General features: G+C 43.2%; 1 protein-coding gene across 4 annotated transcripts in view; it reads left to right on the top strand.

The window, feature by feature from the left end:
- Window positions 1-1,775: 1,775 nt before the first annotated feature.
- The window catches only part of LOC140719632 (platelet-activating factor acetylhydrolase 2, cytoplasmic-like), a 43,193-nt gene continuing 23,115 nt past the window's right edge, over window positions 1,776-21,853 (top strand). For 2 of the 4 annotated variants that reach the window (XM_073034383.1, XM_073034379.1), the window contains exons 1-2: window positions 1,776-1,926; window positions 9,745-9,857. In XM_073034383.1, coding sequence (XP_072890484.1) covers window positions 9,768-9,857 — 90 coding nt within the window. In that variant the 5' untranslated portion in view covers window positions 1,776-1,926; window positions 9,745-9,767. Of the gene's footprint in view, window positions 1,927-9,744; window positions 9,858-20,650; window positions 20,717-21,853 lie in introns of those variants that run through there. The other 2 variants (XM_073034380.1, XM_073034381.1) reach the window with 2 other exon arrangements.

The raw sequence follows: 21,853 nt of genomic DNA, 5'->3' as shown, positions 1-21,853 counted from the left end.
AAAGGAACAGTAACAACATATTGCAAGATGAAATGAATGCTTTGAGTGACAGATAAGGTTCCAATTCACTAGGCTGTTTGCCTGGATATTGTAGAAGCTTCTTGAATGTTGACAGAGCTGCATCCGTCTGGGCAAGAGGAGAGTGTTCCATCACATCCTGCTTCCTGTCATGTGGACAGTGTAAACACTGTAGGGTTCCAGGGCATGAGACATGCTCCAAGATATCTGGTTTCTTTCCAGTCTTCAGTGGTGCCCTGATGTCAAGGACACTGATTCCATTCACACTTTGCAACTCAGATATTCCATCTGTACTGAGACCAAAGTTGTAATGAAGTCTGGGCTAGTCTTTCTTGTGAAATGAAGGCAGCAGGAGAGGGAGAACAAAGGAAGTTTGTTTGGCCAGTACTGTTGAATTGAATCAAATTGAACTGACTTTATTTCTTAAATCCTTCACAAACGTGAGGAGTAAAAATCTTCACGTTACATCTCCGTCTGAATGTGCAATATGAAAATTATAGTAATTTGTAATAAATAGTAATATAGTAAGATATATAACAGAACAGTCAATATAGCTTAGAAATCCAGTTGTGTCAGTGTGAGTTAATCAGTCTGATGCCTGGTGGAGGAAGCTGTCCTGAAGCCTGTTGGTCCTGGCTTTAATGTTGCAGTGCCATTTCCCAGATAGTAGCAGCTGGAACAGTTTGCGATTGGTGCAGATCATCGATCTGTGATAGAGTCATCGAGTCAAAGAAACTGGTCTCTCCATCTAGCTAGTCTATGCTGAGCTATTACTCTGCCCTGTCCCATTGACTCACACCTGGACCATAGCCCTCCATACCACTCCTATCCATGTACCTATCCGAATTTCTTTTAAATATTTGTTCAGTTTCCCATAATTATCAACCACACGACTTCATCCACAACATTTCCCCACAGTGACTCCGGCCTCAGTCTTCTCCTGCCCATCCTTCCCCACACTCTCTCTAACTTAGAACTAAGTTACTTTGTCTCTTCCCTGGTTCTGTCAAAGGGTTTTCAGCCCAAAACCTTAACTCTCCATGGTCAATCCATGACCGTGATTGTTCTTGGAATGTTTTTCTACAGAAGTGGCTTGACATTGCCTTCTTCTGGGCAGTGTCTTTACAAGACGAGTGACTGCGGCCATTATCAATACTCTTCAGAGATTGTCTGTCTGGCGTCAGTGGTCACATAATGAGGACTTGCAATGTGCACCGGCTGCTCAAACCACCGCCCGCTTACATGGCTTTACGTGACCCTAATGGGTGTGTGGGGGGGGGGGGGTGCTATGCAGGTGCTACACCATGCCCAAGGGTGCCCTGCAGCCTCGCGGAGAGAAGGAGCACCTTACACCTCCTTTGGTAGAACCACATCTCCACCCCGCCACCCACAATTGCAGCCAAGTGACCAACGCCAATTAAACTGCTAAACTACAGGTCTGTGGAATGTCGGAGGAACCTCATGCAGTCACGAGGAGAACGTACAAACTCTTTACAGAGAACGGCAGGAGTTTTCTCTGGATCAATTCTGGAAATTTCCCAAGTCTGTACTTTACTAGATTAGACTGCATACAGTGTGCTGTGTATTGTTGAAAAACTCAACGCTTATAAACGGTGAAGTAAGACATAATGAGAAGTTAGGCAGTTCTCAGACAAAGTTCATAGAGGGCGCAGTTCCCATTTCTCTGTCCAATAGGCTGCGAAGCCGCTGAACCAATGGGCGGACGGGAGCGCGCTACCTTATGGGTGATGTAGTCCTCCCGGAAAGCGGTCGTTGTGAGGTTGCGTAATGGAGATCACGGCTACCAGCGTTCCTTGTTATGTTAGTGTCGGGTGAACTCGGAGCGAGAAAGCTTGATGTGACAGTCCAGTAAAGTTCGGTGACAAGGAAGGCGTGGGCAAGCCTAGGGTAAGGTCGTGTCCAGAGTAACTAGCATCGGCACAGTGAAGTGTTTCTAAGCAAAGTTGTTTCGGAAAGTTTACTTGTGTTGTGGAATTGGAGACACCTTTTATTTATCCGTTCCAGGAAACGCTGTAGAGCGGAGATATTATTTGAAATACTCCGCAATTTTGCACATAATGTTTCGCGTTCGAGTTTGGAGAGATGTATCACCTGGTGCTTCCTGGTTATATGCAAGTGCCGCTGGGAAAGAGAGGAGGGTAACGAGGGGTGAAAAGGAATTGGGGGTAGGAGGAGGATTTGGAGAGGTGGAATTGTACATTGGAGATGATTGTTCTGAGTTTGTGCAGACTGTCGAAGTTAGTCGCGTTTATTGCCTTATGCGCAAGTACATGTATACACAGTGCAATGAAAAACTTACTGCTCACGGCATTAGATGCACATTTGCAAAAAAAAGTACATCAAAATTCTATGCGCAATTTTTGCAAGAAAGAACTCATTTAAAATAGGAAGTTTATTGTAGTGCAGAGTGTTGCTGTACTGATTAGGATTATGGGGATATGTTCAAGGATGAAATAGTTGAAGGAAAGTAGCTGATGGTGTGGGTCTCTACCTCCTGCCTGAAGATGGCATGGTCTAGATGTTGGAGATCTTTAGACTACCTGGAAGCACCTCCTCCATTGTGGGTGACCATGGGCCAGGGATTTCTATGGGCTGGACTGGGTATTACATTTTGTCATGGGGAGTTTGACAATGTCCTTGAAACATTTTCTGTTTCCCTTGAGGTCTCTTTCATTGGTGGGGCACAGGGCACTTGTTTAGAGGATCTGGTGTGCAGCAAGTTGTTAATCCTACCACGGAATTTGGAGACTTTTGTTAAGTGCTTTGGTTGCACACTAGGTAGTTGCTGTGTGGAAATGCGGTAAGCAGAGATCATCGTTGCTTGGTAAGCCACAAACTTGGTGTCAGGTCCGAGGTCGTGGTCTTTGACAGCTTCTAACATTGCACTGGAGGTAAAGTTCATCACTGACACTTATTGTTCAGAGATTATCTCTGAGCTATACATGGCAATCCAGGTTTTCTAAAGCTTACTGTACCAACAATTGCCAGAGATCTTAGTTAGAGGAGACCTTTACCGTCTGGATATTTGCTGTGAATTCTTTGTGTATGGTTCTGTGGAAGGATCAGTGATAACCTGGTATTCTCTGCTTCTGAACGCATGAACTGCAACTCAACAGGGTACAGTGTCATAGACACAAGAGGTTCTGCAGATGCTGGACATCCAGAGCAACATCCAAAATGCTGAGGAAACTGGGCAGCGTCTATGGAAGTGAATAAATAGTTGATGTTTTGGGCTGAGACCCTTCTGCAGGACTGAGAAGAAAGGGGGGAAGATGCCAAAGGTGGGGGAGGGGGGTTGGAGAGGGGAGGGAAGCTAACTGGTAGGCGATAGGTGAAGCCAGGTGGGTTGGAAAGGTAAAATGCTGGGGGGCAAATGAATCTGATAGTAGAGTGGACCATGGGACAAAAAGGGGAGGAGGAGGGGACCTGGGGGAATGAATTAGGTGGATGAGAGGTGGTAAGAGGCCAAAGTAGGGAATAGAAGAAGGGGGGTATTTTATTTTGGCTCGTCAACTACTAGTGGGTTTGTGGGTTTTTGTGTTTTGGTTATGATCCTGTGTGCCTGGTAGAAGTGGAAAAAAGGAGAGGGGAAAATTAGCAGAATGAGAAATTGATGTTCATGCCATCAAGTTGGAGGCTATCTGGATGTTGCTCCTCCATCCTGAGAGTGGCTTCATCATGGCAAAAGAGGGAGCCATGGACCAAAATGTCAGAATGGGGATAGAAATTAAATTGTTGCTCACCGGGGAAATGCTGCTTTTGGTGGACGGAGTGGCAGTGCTTGACAAAACAGCCCCTTAACTTACACCAGGTCTAGTCATTTGGCATGGAATCAGGCCTTGCTGTCCCACTTGTCCATACTGACTCTGCTCAACGAGCTAGTCCTATCTGCCTGTGTTTGACGTAAGTCCCTCTAAACAAAGAGTGACATTAATTCTGCAGAGAAGACAATGGAAGTTGAACATCCACTCATTCTGTGGACAGATTCCAACCCATCTGGGGGCTTGGGAGGTCCAAGGTGTGGTATTGGAATGTGGGAAATCGAGAAAATGGTTAAAGAGATGCTGGATTCATGACATGGTGTGATAAATATAACACAGAGATGAATTTCCATTCTCAATCATATTTTAAAACAGCTTTTCTACAATTTTTCTGATAAATTTTGTGCTCTTATTGGGACTGAACAAAGCCAAATTTAGTAATTGGTGCTGCTTGTAATCATTGAACTGTAATTATGACTTTTGTCCTTAATGCAGGGGTCCCCAGCCTGAGACATCCATGAATACATTGCTCAATGGTGTTGGTCCATGGCAATAAAAAAGGTTGCGAACCCCTGTTTTAATGAATGGAGTCTACATTCCCTCCTTCAGCAACTGAGATGGTGGTTGAAGAGAAATGTTGTGGTGACCATATTTTGTATTTAAGCTTGCAGCTTTGTGCAGAAATTGTGAAAATTTGCATCAAACTAAAGCCAAATGTGTTTGTTTTTGATGTTGCACTCCAGCAATAAATGGCTCATTTTGAGATACACAGGGAGGTTAGGAAATGAGACATGGTACCTTGGCTTTGTTTTAATTCTATCCTACACAATCTATCTTTGTTCTGAAACATATTGGCAAACTGTTCTTGTCCTGACCATTTATAACTAAATGCTGTCACTCAAAATTGTGCATAATGTGCTGAAAGTTTCCCTTGTCGTTGTGAAAGACTGCCTATCAGTGGAAACTCATTATTGACATGAGCATGGTGAGCTGAATGCAACCTTCAGTGGTGTAAATTTCAGTGATTACCTGAAAGAGATTTTTTGTAGGCTAAGATGTTGGAACTTGGAATATTCATCTATAAATGAGGAAGTGGTACCCAAGAAAGCTTGATAAATGTTTCTGTCCATTACACTGCTGGTGTTTTGGGCAGCAATGAAAGTCCTCCATCTCTGGCAGTGTACAGGACTTCCATCATCTTGTCTTTTTCACATAGTCAGTCATGCAAGTCCCGGGTGGAGACTCAGGAATGCCGTTGCACTCAGATGTAGAAGGTTTCTTCATTGCTGTTTCTGTAATTGTTTTGTTTGACCAGGCAGGGTTGTTGGCTCTGAGCTGAACCCCTGACCCTGGAGGACCGGTGGACCACTGTTAGTCTGGCATGGGTGACCCTAACAAGAGCCAAAGCATAAAGCCCTGACTCTAGCCAACATACTCTCTGGGTCATTGAGGCACGCAAGCCTCCAAACCTGGGCAAGGCTGTGGACCTCTTGGAGGTTGATAAATAAATAGTTAATAATTTAGAAATGATTGTAGAGATTGTGGACTGGGCCCACCAAGAGAACTCTTGCATAGATGCAGTGATATCCCTTTCTAATTTGGCGCTCTCTACAAACTTTTTCCAAGATTGCAATTAGTAGAATGTTAATTAAAAATGATATTTTCTCTCATTTCAGTAGTTAAATTTGCCAGATTCTAGGCCCTGTGGTGTTGATTTGGTCTCTTGAAGATTAGGCTATTAAAACTCAAATTTCAAAGTAAATTACAGTACATGTATGTCACCATATACACCCCTGCAGTGCATTTTCTTGCTAGCTTTGACAGTAAATGCAATGGACACGTTAGAATCGATCAAAGGCTGCACCTAACAGGACACACACACACCAATGTGCAAAAGACGACAAACTTTATTTATTGAGATATTGTGGAATAGACCCTTCTGGCCCTTTGTGCAGCCCAGCAACTCTGGATTTAACCCCAACATATTCACGTGACAGTTTACAGTGCCTAATGAACCTACTAATCAGTATGTGGGAGGAAAGCTGGAGCACCCAAAGGAGCCCCACTGGGAGAACATACAGGCTCCTTGGGGGATGCCAGGGTTGAAATCTGAGCTCTTGACACTACCGTGGCACCCAAACTGTGCAAATACCAAAAGAAAGAAATAATAAATCATCATAAAATGAGATGAAAGGTTCTTGAAAGTGAGTCCATAGATTGTCGGAACAGTTCAGTGATGAAGTTGAGAGGAGTTATCTCCTCTGATTCAAAAAAAATAGATAATCTGTTTGGTGTTGTGAGCGAGGACGTGTGACATGCATCTGCTGAAGTCACAGCATCCAACATTGCTGACAGATGATTTTCTCCTGATGATATCTTTTGGATAACCGATAAGAGGCCAGATTACTACCTTAATGAATACTTAATCTTGGGGACTGAGAATAGCAGCTCTAAGCAAATGCCACAATAGCGGACCAGTTAACACGATGCAATTACAGCTTGCAGCATTTGAGTTTGGAGTTCAATCCTGCCGTCCTCTGTAAGGACTCTGATTGTACACTCCATGGAATGCGTGGATTTTCCCCTGTTCCTCTGCTTTCTTCGCACAATCCAAAGACGTATTGGTTGCTTGATCGGTCATTGTAAAATTTTCCACAATTAGGTTAGGTTTAAACCAGGGTTGTTGGGGCCTATCGGATGTTGCGACATGCAGGCCCTGTAAAGGGCCCTATATTCTGCCCTGTATCACAAAATAAAAATCTTCCTTTGTATGGAAATGCTCTCCTTGATGATGGCTTCACCAGGTAACACTTTAAATTCCTGTGGAAAACATTAGGTTTGATCCATTGATAAAGATAATGGATCTGAGAAGCCCGTGTTGCTGGATTTTCTTACAGTAATTGGATCAGACTGGGGTTCCCAAACTGGGGCCCATGGACCCATCGGTTAATGGTAGAGGTCTGTAATATTGGGAACCGTGGATCAGAGGAAAACTGAAGATAAGACAATTCCTGAGAGAGTATAACTGTTGAAGATCCTTCATGATTTTTGCTGCACAGGTTGTTACAGTGTTATAACAAATATTTCCTGCATGGGGGCTACCCAAGGTAGGAACTGATGTTTTAGGATAGTTGAATTAACAGATCAAACTACCTTGTGATACATGTGAAGGAACAAAGGCAAATGTGCCAGTGACCGTAGTCTTGGGTACATTAAGGAAGATCCTTGAGACAGGAATGTTGCTTGTTTGTGTGCAGTGGAGTCTTTTAAGATGCTACATTCCAAGTCCTACTGGTGACTTTGTTCAAAAAGATGTTCGTGCTTTTTCATTTGGTAGATAGGAATGCAAACAGGACCCACACCTCCAGGTTCAGGAACAATTATTACACCTCAACCATCTATCAAACTATGGATTATCAAAATCACCAGTAAATATGGAATTTTTTAAAATTCTGAGCATCTTTTCTGCATTGTCTGGATTTGCATCACAATCTTCTTGTCTTGATTAATGACAATGGAGTTCTATTCTATTCTGGCTCTTGAACCGGAGTGGATAACTTCATTCAACCAAACACTGAACTGTTCCAACAGCCTATGGACTCGCTTTCAAGGACTCTTCATCCCATGTAGTTATTGCTTATTATTATTTATATTTTCTCTTTGTATTTGCACAGCTTGGTGTCTTTTGCACATTAATCATTTGTCCCTCCTGTTGGGTGCGGACTTACGTTGATTCTGTTTCTTGTGTTACTTTGCCTATAAGAAAATGAATGTCCGGTTGTATATGGTGACAGATGTACTTATAATAAATTTACTTTGAACTTTAAAATGGCAGTACTCATGTAGTTGAGGGAGAAGATTTTCATCTCAGTCTAGAAGCATGTGGCTTCCAGCTTATCTTAACATTCAGAGGTTTTGGTGTCCCATTCCCACGCTTAAAATTAGTAATGGGTTCAACTTCTGTCTTGGCCCTAAACTTCCAGCGGCTTTGGAAGTTGAGGTATTTTCTGCTTTCACTTCCAAAAGACCTGCTGTGAGTTAGGCCTGGATACCACACACCATGGCGAAACTGTTTTCCTCTATGTTCCGCTCCCCTTAACCTTTTTAAATACTTTGAATAATTATTAACTTTCTGGTTTCTGGAGATTAAAATCTTATTTATCGAGATACAGCACAGAGCCACGCCACCCAGAAATCCCCTCAATTTAACCCGAACCTAATCATGGGACAACTGACCAATAAACCTGCCAGCCTAGATCTTTGCACGGTAGGAGGAAATCAGAGGACCTGGAAAAAACGTATAAACTCCTTGCAGGCAGCAACGGGAAATGAACCCGGATCAACCCTTCCTCATAATTTAATACACATTTATTTTGAAAAAGGTATTTTGCGAGGTAACTTCAATCCTTCCTCAGATTGGCTTCAGCAAAGCTTTGCATCACTTGTATTATACCTTCTATACTGTAATCCAGATCTGTAATTTTAAAATCATTCTACGACTACTTGACTATTTTGTATACTTGTCCATTTGAAACTTCAAAGACTTGTTCAAGTGAGCTTCTGAGTGTCTGTGGTCACGCTTTAGCTTCTCATTATTTATCCTTACCCGGCCAGAGAGAGACTGACCCCAGGACGAGGCTGTCCCATTGCACTTTGTGTGTGTTGATGCCTGTAATGTCCTCAAACATGGGACACTCGACTGCAAAATTTGTGGTAGCGGGGGACTCTGTTCATGCTCTAAAGAGTTGAACTGTGCCCAGTTAGTGAGCAGGAGCATGACAAGCGATTCATTTTCATGGCTGAAAATTAATTCTCTCACTTGTCATATTTTAAAAACAATGTGCACAGACTTACTGCCAATGAAAACTGCTTATTTCCGTTTTACCAGTTTGCATTCTGTTCGTATTTCCCTGCTTGTTATCCATCCAGGTCAGTCACTTTACTGCCTATCTTTGTGTTATCAGCAAACTTGAACATTTGGCTTTCTATAGAACAGTAGAGCACAGGAACCGGCCCTTCAGACCACAAGAACTACTTAAACTAATATCGCCTGCCAGTTGAAAATCCTCTGACTGCCTCTGCCTCCACCACAATCCCTGGTATCTCATTACAAGCACCCACTAGTTACTGCTCATAAAACAAAACTTTCCCCGCACATCTCCTTTTCAATTTCTCTCCCCGCTCCTTTATCCATGCCCTCTAATATAAGATCCATATATATGTCTATGTCTGTTGGGATTCCTCTCAATCTCCGCCATTCCAGAGAAAATAATCCTAGTTTGTCCAGCCTCTCCTTGCAGCACATACACCTAATTTTATATGCCTCTGTAAGATCGCCCCTCATTTTCCCCTTTGCTCTAGTGAGTAAAGTTCTATTCCATTCAACCTCTCTCCATAACTCAGTCCCTCAAGTCCTGGCAACATTCCCACAAACTTAAATTTGTTCCTTAAAAACTCGAGCTGCGTTCTTGCCGGTGTCACATCAAGATCCCGTATTCTCTGACAGTACTGCATTCTGCAGATTCAGCACCTATTACTGAGCTGCTGTCCTTGATGCAAGGTCGTGGCATCCATCACAAAGGGCTCTCACCATCCAGGACATGCTCCTGTCTCATTACTGCCGCCAGAACAAACACACTAATATTTCAGGACTAGCGTCTTCCCGTCAAACATAAAACTTCTGAACAGACAATGAACCCGTGAACATTATCTCACAAATGTGCTCTTTTTGAAATTTAAAAAAATGTATTGTTATGTATTTTATAGTAATGTGTAATGTATTTCACTATATGATGCCAGAAAATTTTGTGGTGTCAGAGAGAATAAACTGAATTCTGATTCTACGTTTTGTTCGGTGTATTTGTAATGCATTGTAGTTCTTTCCAGGTTGTCTCCCATTTGAATGTCATCAGCAATAAATTTATTTTTATCTTGTCCATTCCAGAGAGGGTTGCGTGCAACCGGATCATGGGGTCCAGCCAGTCGTTGGGAGTGCCGAGTGGGAGCGGACCATTTAAAGTGGGATGTACAGATGTCATGGTTGATCACACAAGGCAGGTAAAGTGGAACCATGAGATGGAATACACTGATCTTTCTTTCCAGCTCCTCTGCTCCATCCACAAAACCAGAATTTCCCAGTGGTCTGCTATTTTAATTCCCATTCCGACATGTCAGTCCACGACCACCTCTTCTGCCACGATAAGGCCACTTTAGATGGAGGATTAACACCTTGTATTCTCTCAGGTAGCCTCCAACCTGATGGCATGGTAATCGATATCTCCAACTTCTGGTAATTATCCTTCTCTTCCCCTTTCCCTTTTCAATTTCCTACTCCAGCATCTTAATCTCCTCATCTACCTATTGCCTCCCCCAGGTGACCCTTCCCTTTCCCCCATGGTTCATTCTCCTCTCCTATCGGATTCCTCCTCCGGCACTTTACCTTTCCAACATATCATCTCTCAGCATCTCTCCATCTTCCCCCTCTCCCACCCACCTATCTTGTGCTACTTCTCTCCCCCCCCCCCCACCTTTTTATTCTGGCATCTTCCCATTTCCTGTCCAGTCCTGATGAAGGGTCTCAGCCTGAAACATTGACTGTTTATTCATTTTAGCAAATGCTGCTGGATCTGAGTTTTTCTAGTATTTCATGTGTTGTTTTTGCAGTGTAGTCAATATTGTCACTTGAACACTTTCTTTCGCTGTTCTTTGAGGCTGTCCAATGTGTGGAAACTTACATAATGAGTAAGGACATAAAACCAATTTTTATGCACTTGGCTTCAAAGTCTTGTAATCTGGTACAATCTCTCAGGTTGAAATATTTTGCCAGAAGAGGAACCATTCTCTGATTTGGAAACCTTCGGAAGAAAAAGAGACACTCAGTGTTTTAGGAACAGCATCAAAAGTTCAGTGTAAATTTATTATCAAAGTACATATGTCAGCCTACACAACTCTGACATTTGCTTTCTTGCTGGTATACTCCGTAAATCCAAGAGCCATGAGAGAATCAGTGATTGGCAAATGACCAATGTGCAAAAGGTGACAAACTATACAAACACAAAAGAAAAAAATGAAGTAGTAATTTAAAAAATAAGCAATAAATATCAAACATGAGATGAAGAGTCCTTGAAAGTGGGTGCATAGGTTGTGGGAGCAGTTCGGTAATGAGGTGAGTGAAGTTAACCCCTCTGTGTGAAGAAACTGATGGTTGAGGGGTAGACCTGTTCCTGAACTTGGTGGTGTGAGTCCTGCGGCTGCTATGTCACCTTCTTAATGGCAGCAACGAGAAAGCCTAGCCTGGGTGGTGGGGTCCTTGATAATGGATGTTGCTACCCTGCAACTGCATTCCGTGTAGATGTACTCGTTGGTGGGGAGGGGGCTGTATTCACTACTTTTGTTGGATTTTTTCCACTTGGGGGGGATATTAGTGTTTCCTTATCAGGCTGTGATGCAACTTCCTCTCTGCCATCACATTTCTGAATGGACAATTAACCCATGGACACTACCTCAATATTTTTGCCTTTTTTTAAACACTACTCAATCTTGTACATTTCTTACTGTAAGTTTTCGAATTGTATATTACACTGTACTGCTCCTGCAAAACAGCAAATTTTGTGACATGTCAGTGTCAGTAAACCCAATTACTTTTCTGAGGTAGAGGGAGAAGTCTTGCTTCACACTTTCAAAGTAGGTGAAAATATTGATAAAGATCTTGTAAACGGAAAGCTAGCATTAGCAGAATTTGCTTTGACAGCTGCTGGAGTAATATCTTGAAAAACATAATAGATAGTATAAAGTGATAAAGAACGTTAATAAGCAAGTAGAAAATCATAAACATGCAATAGTCTGCAGTTGCTGGAAATCTAAAGCAACACACACACAAAACACTGGTGGAACTTGGCAAGCATCTATGGAAATGTATAAACAGTTTCGGGCCAAGGCCCTTTTCAGAAATCATCATCAGGAATGATTCCTGATGATGATTTTTGAGAGAAATGAAAGGGGTTCGGTGGGCAATATTGTAAGGTTGCCTGCAGCGCTGGACCGAAAGGAGGTTAGCGAGTAATGCCCCATTTCCCTTTGAATTGTCGAGGAAAGGTTTATGGGCCAAATGCAGACCAATGGAAGCAGGTCAGGAAGAGTATGAACTGGAGGGCGTATGACACTAATTTTCTTGACGTTAACACGCAGGAAGCTTGAGTTCCAGACTGGGGGAAAACCCAGTGGGCAGGTATCTTGCTGAATCAGATTTACTGTATTATCACTAAAGTGCTGTGAAATGTGGTGCTTTGTGGTAGCAGTACAGCTGGCCGCCTGCAGAATTATTTGCCTTGAGGTGAAGGATCTTCATGAAATCTTTATGTAACCAGTCATAGAAAATTACAGCACGGAAATAGGCCTTTCAGCCCATCTAGTCCATGCTGAACCATTTAAACTACCAAGTCATATCCACCTGAATGAACCGGTACCATAGCCCTCCATATCTCTACCATTCCTTTACCTATCCAAACTTCTCTTAAAAAATTAAAATGAACCTTGCATACTCCGCTTGCACTAGTAGCTCATTCCACTCTCTCAACCCTCTGAATGAAGATTTCCCTCAGGTTCCCCTTAAACTTTTCACCTTTCACCCATCACGACTAGTTATAATTCCCCCCCCCCCCCCCCACCTCAATGGAAAAAGCCTGCTTGCACTTACCCTACTCGTACCCCTCATGATAAATCCTTCGGGGTAGAACTCAAACCTCACCTATACAAAGCCCAACCCAAAGCTGCCTGTGCAGCCACGTGAGTAATGCATCACCCACAGCTTCAGAGCCCCAGCTGCAATCCTGATCCCTGGTGCTACCCGTGTGGGATTTGTGCCTTCTTCCTGCAACTACGTGGGTTTCTCCCAGCTGCTCCAAAGTTCAAACTGTTCCTCCTGGCCAATGGTAGTAGTGAGAGGAGGGCATGATTGGAATGGTGGTGAAACACCATTCAGTTTCCACCCACCTCCCAAAGACAAGGAAGCTAATTGGCCAATGTGACTTGCCCCTAGGATAGGAAGGTACTAGGGTTGATTAAAAACAGGTTAAGCTAGAGAGATTTGGATTGAGCAGGTATAGACTTAATAGATCAAATGCAACTTTTTATTTGAGAGTGAGTATGGAAATCAGCATCCAGCGGTTAAAGGCCTGACTTTGCCCTCCAATTAGATTGGGAGTATAGCTGTAACTATCAGAGACGAACATGAAATTCATGGTTTTGATGTTGAAGGGCTTCTCACAATCTGTGGACTTGCTTTTAATGGCTCTTCGTCTCATGTTCTGCATACTTATTGCTTATTTACTTATTTCTTTCTTCTTGTATTTGCACAGTTTTTTGTCTTTTATGCACTGGTTATTTGCACATCCTGTTAGGTGTGGATATGTACAGCCTGTTGGCTGTAGAATCCCATTGATTCTATTGTGTTTCTTATGATTCTATTGTGTTTCTTAGATTTACTGTGAATACTCACAAGAGTGAATCTCAGGGTTGTATATGGTGCTGTATAGCGTATATATTTTGATAGTTTACTTTGAAATCTGCCAGTATTCCCATTCTGGATGAGAAACTTTGTATCAAATACGACATGTAATACCTCTATGATTTGCAAATACTATGTCCAACGTTGAGCTCATAACCAGAGATGTGTGCCCATGAAAGTCTCGGCTGACTGTCTCCACTCTCACCTGCCAAACTCAGTAGCCGGATCTTGCAGTTAACAGCTTGCACTGTGAGATCTCGTGCTAACGCTCCAGAGCACCTTCTGAATGAATCAGGAACCAGCACCTTGGAGTAACCCACCCTGCTGGCATATCTAGGGAATTCCAGATCCTAACAGGCAAACCTCTCCCACAACCTACCCTTTAATTTTCAAGGATGTTTTTGGCAAACCCACCATAATGTAAAATTTGTGATGCCTTAGAAACTTGAAACTAGTCCTGGTTTGGAAATGTACTGTGAATGGTCAGATTCGGGAGAGCCAAGTTAAACTCCTTGGAGCAGAGAAAGGGACAAATACAATGGCCTGGAATAATTTCCTGAGACAGTCAGCCTAGATTTGCTCAGGAAAAGCTGCCTAGAGTTTGAAGCTTCCACTCATTGTAATATATCCAGTGGCTGTAAACTCACTGAAGCAGGTCTATTTTGAGCATAAATATTAGTGTTATAGTGTGGCGAGATGTGGGTCACGGGTGGGGGGGATCAGCAATCTAGATGGAAGAAGCAAGAGGGCAGAGGTAGAAAATAGGATTTGGGGGCGCAAAAGTGGAAGGGTGGAATGGGGGAAGGGAAGGGGTGGGGTGGGATAAGGAGAAAATTAGATGAGAGTGGTGGGATGAGCTGCAGAAGTACTGACTCAGACAAGTTAGCACAGAGGCCAAAGAGCATCTTGGAGGGAAGTGAAGTTTGTATTTTGCTGAGTTTGTTTGCTAAGTGGCCACAGATCTATGGTTCACAGAGACGAGATGTGATGACTGACCAGAACAGATCTGCTCATTGTGGTTTAGCTTCAAGATTTTTGACTGCTGCAGCTGTGGAAGCTGCAGTAAGGCAGTGTTAAAGACAACGACTACGTGAGGATGGCCGTGGCAGTGTTACAAAGTATGTATGTAGTGTCCAACCCTGAGATTTGTCTTCTCACAGAAGCCATGAAACACAGAAACACCATGGAACCCTTTCAAAGAAAACATCAAACGGCTGACACGCAACAAAAAGGAACAAATCGCTCAAATGGCAACAAATGAGGGAGAAACAAGCAGGATATAAAACATCAAATCACAAAGTCATTGAAACAGTCTGGCAACGTTCAGTTCAGCATTGTGTCGTTTATTGACTGCAGGCCGCTGTCGATAATGGGGGGTGGGAGAAGGAATAGCCAAAAACAGAACAGGAACTACAAAGTCCAATCCACAAACCGTGTCAATTACACCTTGCCCAAGACCCAGGACGCTGGCACAGTCCTTCAGCAGCACCAAGCCAGAGGAAGAGAGGGGAAATTCAAATGCAGGCACTTTACTCTGGGAACAGTGAGCAAGAGAGATCGGTCACACACGAGCACCTTCCTCTGGGAGCAGCGAGCGAGAGGCTGGTCAAACGCAGGCAGGTGGCACTGAACACGCATGCTCGTCTCCTGCTCTCGCCTCTTTGATTTCAATCTTGCTTGACTTTTTAATTTGAGAAAGCTGAAGAAATTTGGCCTGTCCCCTAAAACTCTATCTAATTTTTATAGGTGCACTGTAGAGAGCATTCTTCTAGGGGTGCATCACAACCTGGTATGGAAGTTGTCCTGTCCAAGACCAGAAGAAGCTGCAGAAGATCGTGAACATAGCCCAGCACATCACACAGACCAATCTTCCATCCTTGGACTCACTTTACACCACACGCTGTCGGAGCAGAGCTGCCAGGATAATCAAGGACACGACCTGCCCAGCCAACACACTTTTTGTCCCTCTTCCCTCTGGGAGAAGGTTCAGGAGCTTGAAGATTCGTACGGCCAGATTTGGGAACAGCTTCTTTCCAACAGTGATAAGACTGCTGAACAGATCCTGACCCGGATCTGGGCCGTACCTTCCAAATATCCAGACCTGACTTTTGCACTACCTTACTTTCCCTTTTCTATTTTCTAATTATGATTTATAATTTAAATTTTCATTATATTTAATTCAATTTGTACTTTAGGGAGCGCGAAGCACAGAATCAAATATCGCTGTGATGATTGTACACTCTAGTATCAATTGTTTGGTGACAATAAAGTAAAGGATTGGCGAGAAGTGGAATCAATCCTGGGCTTGGGCTTCTTGGCTTCCAGGCTGCCCACTCTGCTCAAATCCTCACTGAACTCCCTTGGAGACAAAATGCCAAATCACTCAATTGGTCCAGAAACACACCAAGATGTAAAGCACAGGTTCCAATAGTAGCAGAATCCTATTTGAAAGAAGAAGTAATGGAAGTAAATTTGTGAACTTTCTGAAGGATGTCATCTTTGGTCATGTTGTTGGTTGGCACAATCTTCGTCAGCATGTAGTCAAACCCAGTCAAGGGAGACCTTTGAAGTGAGACCAGCAGAGGCAACCTGCGTAGTGAAGATGCAGGTGAGAAAGACCATGGCGGTATCTAATCTCCCTAGAACATGCCTTCCCTATACACAGTAGTGGGTGCTGGAAACAGACAAGATGGAAGTAACAGGAGGATGTGAAACACCCAGCAACTAAGAGACAATTGCTTTACTAACTTCAAAATATGATTGGTTGTCAGCTCAAAGTTTCGATTGACTTTTAACATCTCTGTCGTGAATGGCCATTGGTCTTGCAAGTAATGAATTCAGACATGTACAGTTTTCCAAATGGCCAATATCCATAACTGAGCCAATTCTGTATAAAAACAGCAGTTTTCTGTTCTGACTTCAGAACAATGTGGGTGACGGGGGCCATGCTGTTGATGTGATGTTGATAAGACCATATGACATAGGAGCTGAATTAGGCCATTTGGCCCATTGAGCCTGTTCTGCCATTCAATCATGGCTGATACTGTTTTTTCCCACTCCCTGGCCTTCTCCTAGTATCCTTTGATACCACGGTTAATCAAGAACCTATCAATCTCTGCCTTAAATGATTTGTCCTCCACAGTGTGGTGTGGTCACAAGTTCATCGCCATCTGGCTAAATAAATTGCTCCACATCTGTTTTAAATGGATTCCCCTCTAAATTGAGCCAGTGCCCTCTGGTCCTTGACCCTCCACCATGGGAAACATCTTTTCCACATCTATTTTCTAGGCCTTTAAATTTTGAAAGGTTTCAGTGAGATTTCAACCCCCCTCCCCCCCCATTCTTCTAAATTCCAGCGAGTACAGACCCAGAGCTATCAAATGTCCTTTGTATGATAACATTTCATTCCCGGAATCATCCTTTTGAACTTTCAAAACCCCCTCCAGTGCCAGTGCATCTTTTCTTAGATGAAGAGCCCAAAACTGTTCAGTACTCAAGGTGAGGATTCATCAGCGCCTGAATAAGCCTTGGCATCACATCCCTGCTCTTATTTTCTAGACCGTTTGAAATGAATGCTAACATTGCATTTGCCTTGCTCACCTCTGACTCTACCTACAGTTGGACTTTTGGGTTGTTCCGCACAAGGACTCCCAAGTTTCTTTGCATCTCAGATTTTTGGATTTTTTTCCCTGTTTAGAAAATAGTCTGCACATTTAATTCTTCTACCAAAGTGTACAACTGCATTTCCCAACATTGTATTTCATTTGTCACCTTCTTACCCATTCTCCTGTTCTAAGTCCTTCTGCAGACTTCCTGTTTCCTGAACACTACCTGCCCCTCCACCAATCTTTGTATCATCTGCAAACTTGGCAACAAAGCCATCTATTCCATCATCTAAGTCATTGACACACAGCATAAAAAGTGGTCCCAACATCAACCCCTGCGGAACACCACTAATCACTGGCAGCCAATTTAGGGGGATCCCATCTGCTGCCTCCTGCCAGTCAGTCAATACTCTTAACTATGCCAGTAACTTTCCTGTAATACCATGGGTCTTAACTTGGTAAGCAGCCTCATGTGTGGCACCTTGTCAAAGGCCTTCTGAAAGTCTAAATTTCCAACATCCACTGCATCCCTTGTAGTCTCCTCAAAGAATTCAAACAGATTCGTCAGCCAGGTTTTTCCTTAAGGAAACCATGCTGACTTTATCCTATCTGTCCTATGTCACCAAGTGCTCCAACACCTCATCCTTAAAAATTGACTCCAGCATCTTTCCAACCACTGAGGTCAGGTTAACTGGTCTTTCTGCTGCCTCCCTCCTTTCTTAAAGGGTGGAGTGACACTTGCAATTTTCCAGTCTTCTGGAACCATGTCAGAGCCAATGATTCTTGAAAAATCATTACAATTGTCTCCACAATCTCTACTGTTATCTCTTTCAGAACCCTAGGGTGCAGTTTGTCTGGCCTGGGTAACTTGTGCACCTTTAAGTCTTTCAGCTTTCTGAGCAACTTCTCTCTTGTAATATTAACTGCACTTGCTTCCCTTCCCTCACATCCTCAACACCTGGTGCACTGCTAGTGTTTTGCACTGATGCAAAATACTCATTTAGTTCATCTGCCATCTCCTTGTCCCTCATTATAATTTCTCTGGCCTTGTTTTCTAGTGGCCCTATATCCACTCTCATCTTTTATTTTCTGTATAGTTGAAAAACCTTTTTCCATCTTCCTTGATATTGTTTGCTAGCTTGCTTTCATATTTCATCTTTTCCCTCCTAATGATGCTTTCAGTTGCTTGCTGTAGGTTTTTAAAAGCTTCCCAATCCTCTTTCTTTCTGTTCACTGTGCCCTCTCTTTTGCTTTTACATCAGATTTGACTTCCCTTGTCAGCCACGGTTGTACTATTTTGCCATTTGAGTATTTCTTTGTTTTTAGAATATATCTATCCTGAATCTTCCCCATATTTTCCCCCCAAAAACTCAAGCCATTTCTGCTCTGCTGTCATTGCTGCCAGCATTTCCTTCCAGCTTTCTTTGGTAAACTCCCCTCTCATACCACTGTAATTTCCTTTACTCCACTGAAATACTGCTACGTCAGACTTTACTTTCTCCCTATCAAATTTCAAGTTGAACTCAATCATATTGTGATCACGTCTCTTAAGGGTTCCTTTACTTAAGCTCCCTAATCCCCTCCATTTCATTGCATTGCACCTAATCCAGTATAGCTGATCCCCCAGTAGGCTCAACGACAAGCTGCTCTAAAAAGCTATCACGTAAACATTCAACAAGTTCACTTACCAACCTGTTTTTTTCCCCCAATCTACCTGCCTGTTAAAATCTCCCATGACTATCACAACATTGACACTTTTACACACCTTTTCTATTTCCAATTGTAATCTGTAGTCCACATCCCACCTACTGTTGGGAGGACAGCATATAACTGCCATCAGGGTCCTTTTACCCTTGCAGGACACAACAGGATTCAATGGCTTCTGATCCTATGTCCAGTCTTCCTTCAGATTTGAAGCCGTTCTTTACCAGCAGAGCCTTGCCAGTCCCGCCTTTCCTCCTGTCCCTCTGATACAATGTGCTCCCAACTACAACCACAATTCAGTGATGGCCACATCACACCTGACAATCTGTAATAGTGCAACAAGATCGTTCACCTCATTTCTTATACTCCGTGCTTTGAGATAAAACACTTTGAGTGCTAGATTTGCTACCCTTTTTGATTCTGCATCCCTAATGCACTGATACCATGCTGGCTGCAATTTTGTCCTATCATCTGCCTTCCCTTCCTGACAGTCTGGCTGTGTGCTATCTTTGCTATTTTAACCTTCCATCCTATCCTGAAACCCTTCACTCTGGTTCCGTGCCCCCCCCCCCCCACCCAAATTAGTCTAAACCCTCCCAAACAGCTCTAACAAACCTACTCAAGAAAATATTGGTCCCCCTCAGGTTCAGGTGACCACTGTGCCTTTTGTGCAGGTCATAGCTCCCCCAGAAGAGATCCCAATGATCTAAGAACCTGAAGCCCTGACCCCTGCACCAGCTTCTCAGCCATGCACTTATCTGCAAATCATCTTGTTTCTACCCTCATCAGCGTGTGGCACAGGTAGCAGTCCAGAAATTACTATCCTGAAGGACCTGCTTCTCAGCTTCCTGCCTACTCCCTAAATTCTCTCTTCAGGATCTCTGCTTTTCCTTCCTATATCATTGGTACCAATATGTACCAAGACATCTGGCTGCTGTCCCTCCCTCTCCAAAATGCTGTGGACGAGATCCAAAGCGTCCCTGACCCTGGCACCTGGGAGGCAACGTACCATCTGGGTGTCCCGTTCATGTCCACAGAATCTCCTGTCGGTTCCTAACTATTGAGTCCCCTGTCACCACCACTCCCCTCTTCTCCTTCCTTGATGTGCACAAGTAAAATAAACAAGTCGCAAGAGCTTGTGTTCAGGGCCCAATTATTTTAGTTATTATCAGTAATGAATGGCCTTCATTAAATGGTCAGCTTCAACACATGACACTGGCTATCAGCATTATGATGGGCAGGTCTGAGAGCTTTATTTTCCTTGCCCTTCATCTCCCCTGCTCCCTGCCCCCTCCTCGCCTCTTCCAGTTTATTTAATCTAGATAGGGTGGATGTGAAGAGGATGTTTTCTTTGGCGGGGGAGTCTAGGACCAGAGGGCACTACCTCAGAATAGAGGGAAGTTAATCTGTGGAATTTGTTGCCACAGGCGGGTATGGAGGCCAAGGCATTGTGCATATTTACGGCAGAGGTTCTTGATTAATCAGGGTGTCAAAGGTTACAATACAAATGCAGGAGATGGCGTTGAGAAGGAAATTGATTGGCCCTGATGAAATGGCAAAGCAGACTCAGTGGGCCAAAGAGCCTGATTCTGCTCCTATGTTTTATGGTCCTGTGGTCTTAATTCTGCTCCGTATTTTTTGCCTTCATCTCCCTGTATCCTCTCCTTTGCACAATTTCTATCTTGCTCCCCATTCCTGCCTCTGTGATCCCGGTATCCCCTGCTCGGGTATTTTAGTAATGTCTATGCATTTGACACAAATAGTTTTGCTTTAAAATGATACTGGCTGTAGATTTTACTGCAGTCACAAATGTTCTATAAAGAAATGTGGAACAATTCCAAAGACCAATTTCTGTAACAGTGAACTGCTTCAGTTTATCACTGGGCCAGTGTAACTTGCTCAGCCACGAGCTCTGGCAGTCAGATGATGGAATTTCCTGGGTCAGCTGATGAAGAATTTCACCAGCCACAGCTTGTTGACTTTTCACATTTGTCAGAAATTTATGATATAAGCAGTAGATGGAGAAACACCATCTGTGGGTCACATGAAAGAGATGGCTAACCAAGATCTGTTGCAGGCAGGCAAAGTCACAAGTAGCACTGGTAGAGCATTTTGTCTCACTGTTTGTGAGATCTTGCTGTGCTCAAATTGTGTTTTACACTTCAGCAGTAATTCAAGGTTAGGGTTGGATTAGAGTCTAAAATTGCTGTTTTTCTCGCAAGTTAACTTTTCATGTGTGTATATTGTATAGTCACCTTATATGTGAGATTTTGGTTAAATGTTTGGATTTTCCAGTAATAGAAGCTTCTTTAATTTTTCTGCAGTAGCTGTCATACTGCTAGAACCTGGCTAGTTCACATGTTATTTGTTCTTTCCTGTTTGAGCCAGTTTTGGTTTAAGACAATCACAAGCTTTATTTTTTCACTTTTTGTTTCCTCATTTATTTTCTTTCTCCATTAAAAGAGTGAGTTGGTTATTGTTTTTGTTATGAACGCCCAATAAAACAACTATAATTACATGATTGGACCATTATTCTTGACTTCTGAGAACCTCTGGATCGGTAATAACTATGATCCAAGTTTGTGGAAGATCTGATATATGTAAATCTGATTTAATGCTTAAGTACAGACAATGTCTGTGAAAACAAAACTGTTATACTTGCTCACGGATGTTTGCTGTAGACTGTTCAAAGTATAAAATAACACTAAATGATTTATGCTGGAAATGTCTGTACAGGCCAACATTCCAGTTGCAACAAACAATCCGCTGGAGGAACTCCAGGGTGAAGTGCATCTGAGAGGAAAAATCTTGTCCAAGCCCTGCATCAAGACTGGGTGTAGAGACAAGATTGCCAGCCTAAAGAGAAGTGGCAAGGAAGGGTTCTGAGGTGGCTGGTAGGGGCAGAGCTGAAAGACTATGACAGGTGAACGACAGATGGAGACAGACAGGCGAAAAGAGGAAACAGATGGAGCAGGGTAAGGGGGGGAAGTGTGAAATTGGGAGACAACTGTTAGAGGGAACTGACTCAGCTAAAAAGAAATTTGTTACCTCCTCTGAGCGGGCTTCTTAAAGGCCTATCCATGGCAATGAGTAAACTTCTGTTTCTGTTTTCCTTTATCTGAGAAATTGTTCATTTCCATAAGTCGATTTATGGGTAGTTCTCCGAAATGGGAATTGGGAGTGCCTGTACTTGGGATCACCCCAGCAACGCCGTTAAGCACCAGCCACTTCTCTCCGCA

Source organism: Hemitrygon akajei, chromosome 32, assembly GCF_048418815.1.
Source record: "Hemitrygon akajei chromosome 32, sHemAka1.3, whole genome shotgun sequence".
In the NCBI taxonomy this organism is placed as follows: Eukaryota; Metazoa; Chordata; class Chondrichthyes; order Myliobatiformes; family Dasyatidae; genus Hemitrygon; species Hemitrygon akajei.
Note: the sequence above shows the minus strand (reverse complement) of the source record. Positions and strands in the feature narration are given on the sequence as shown.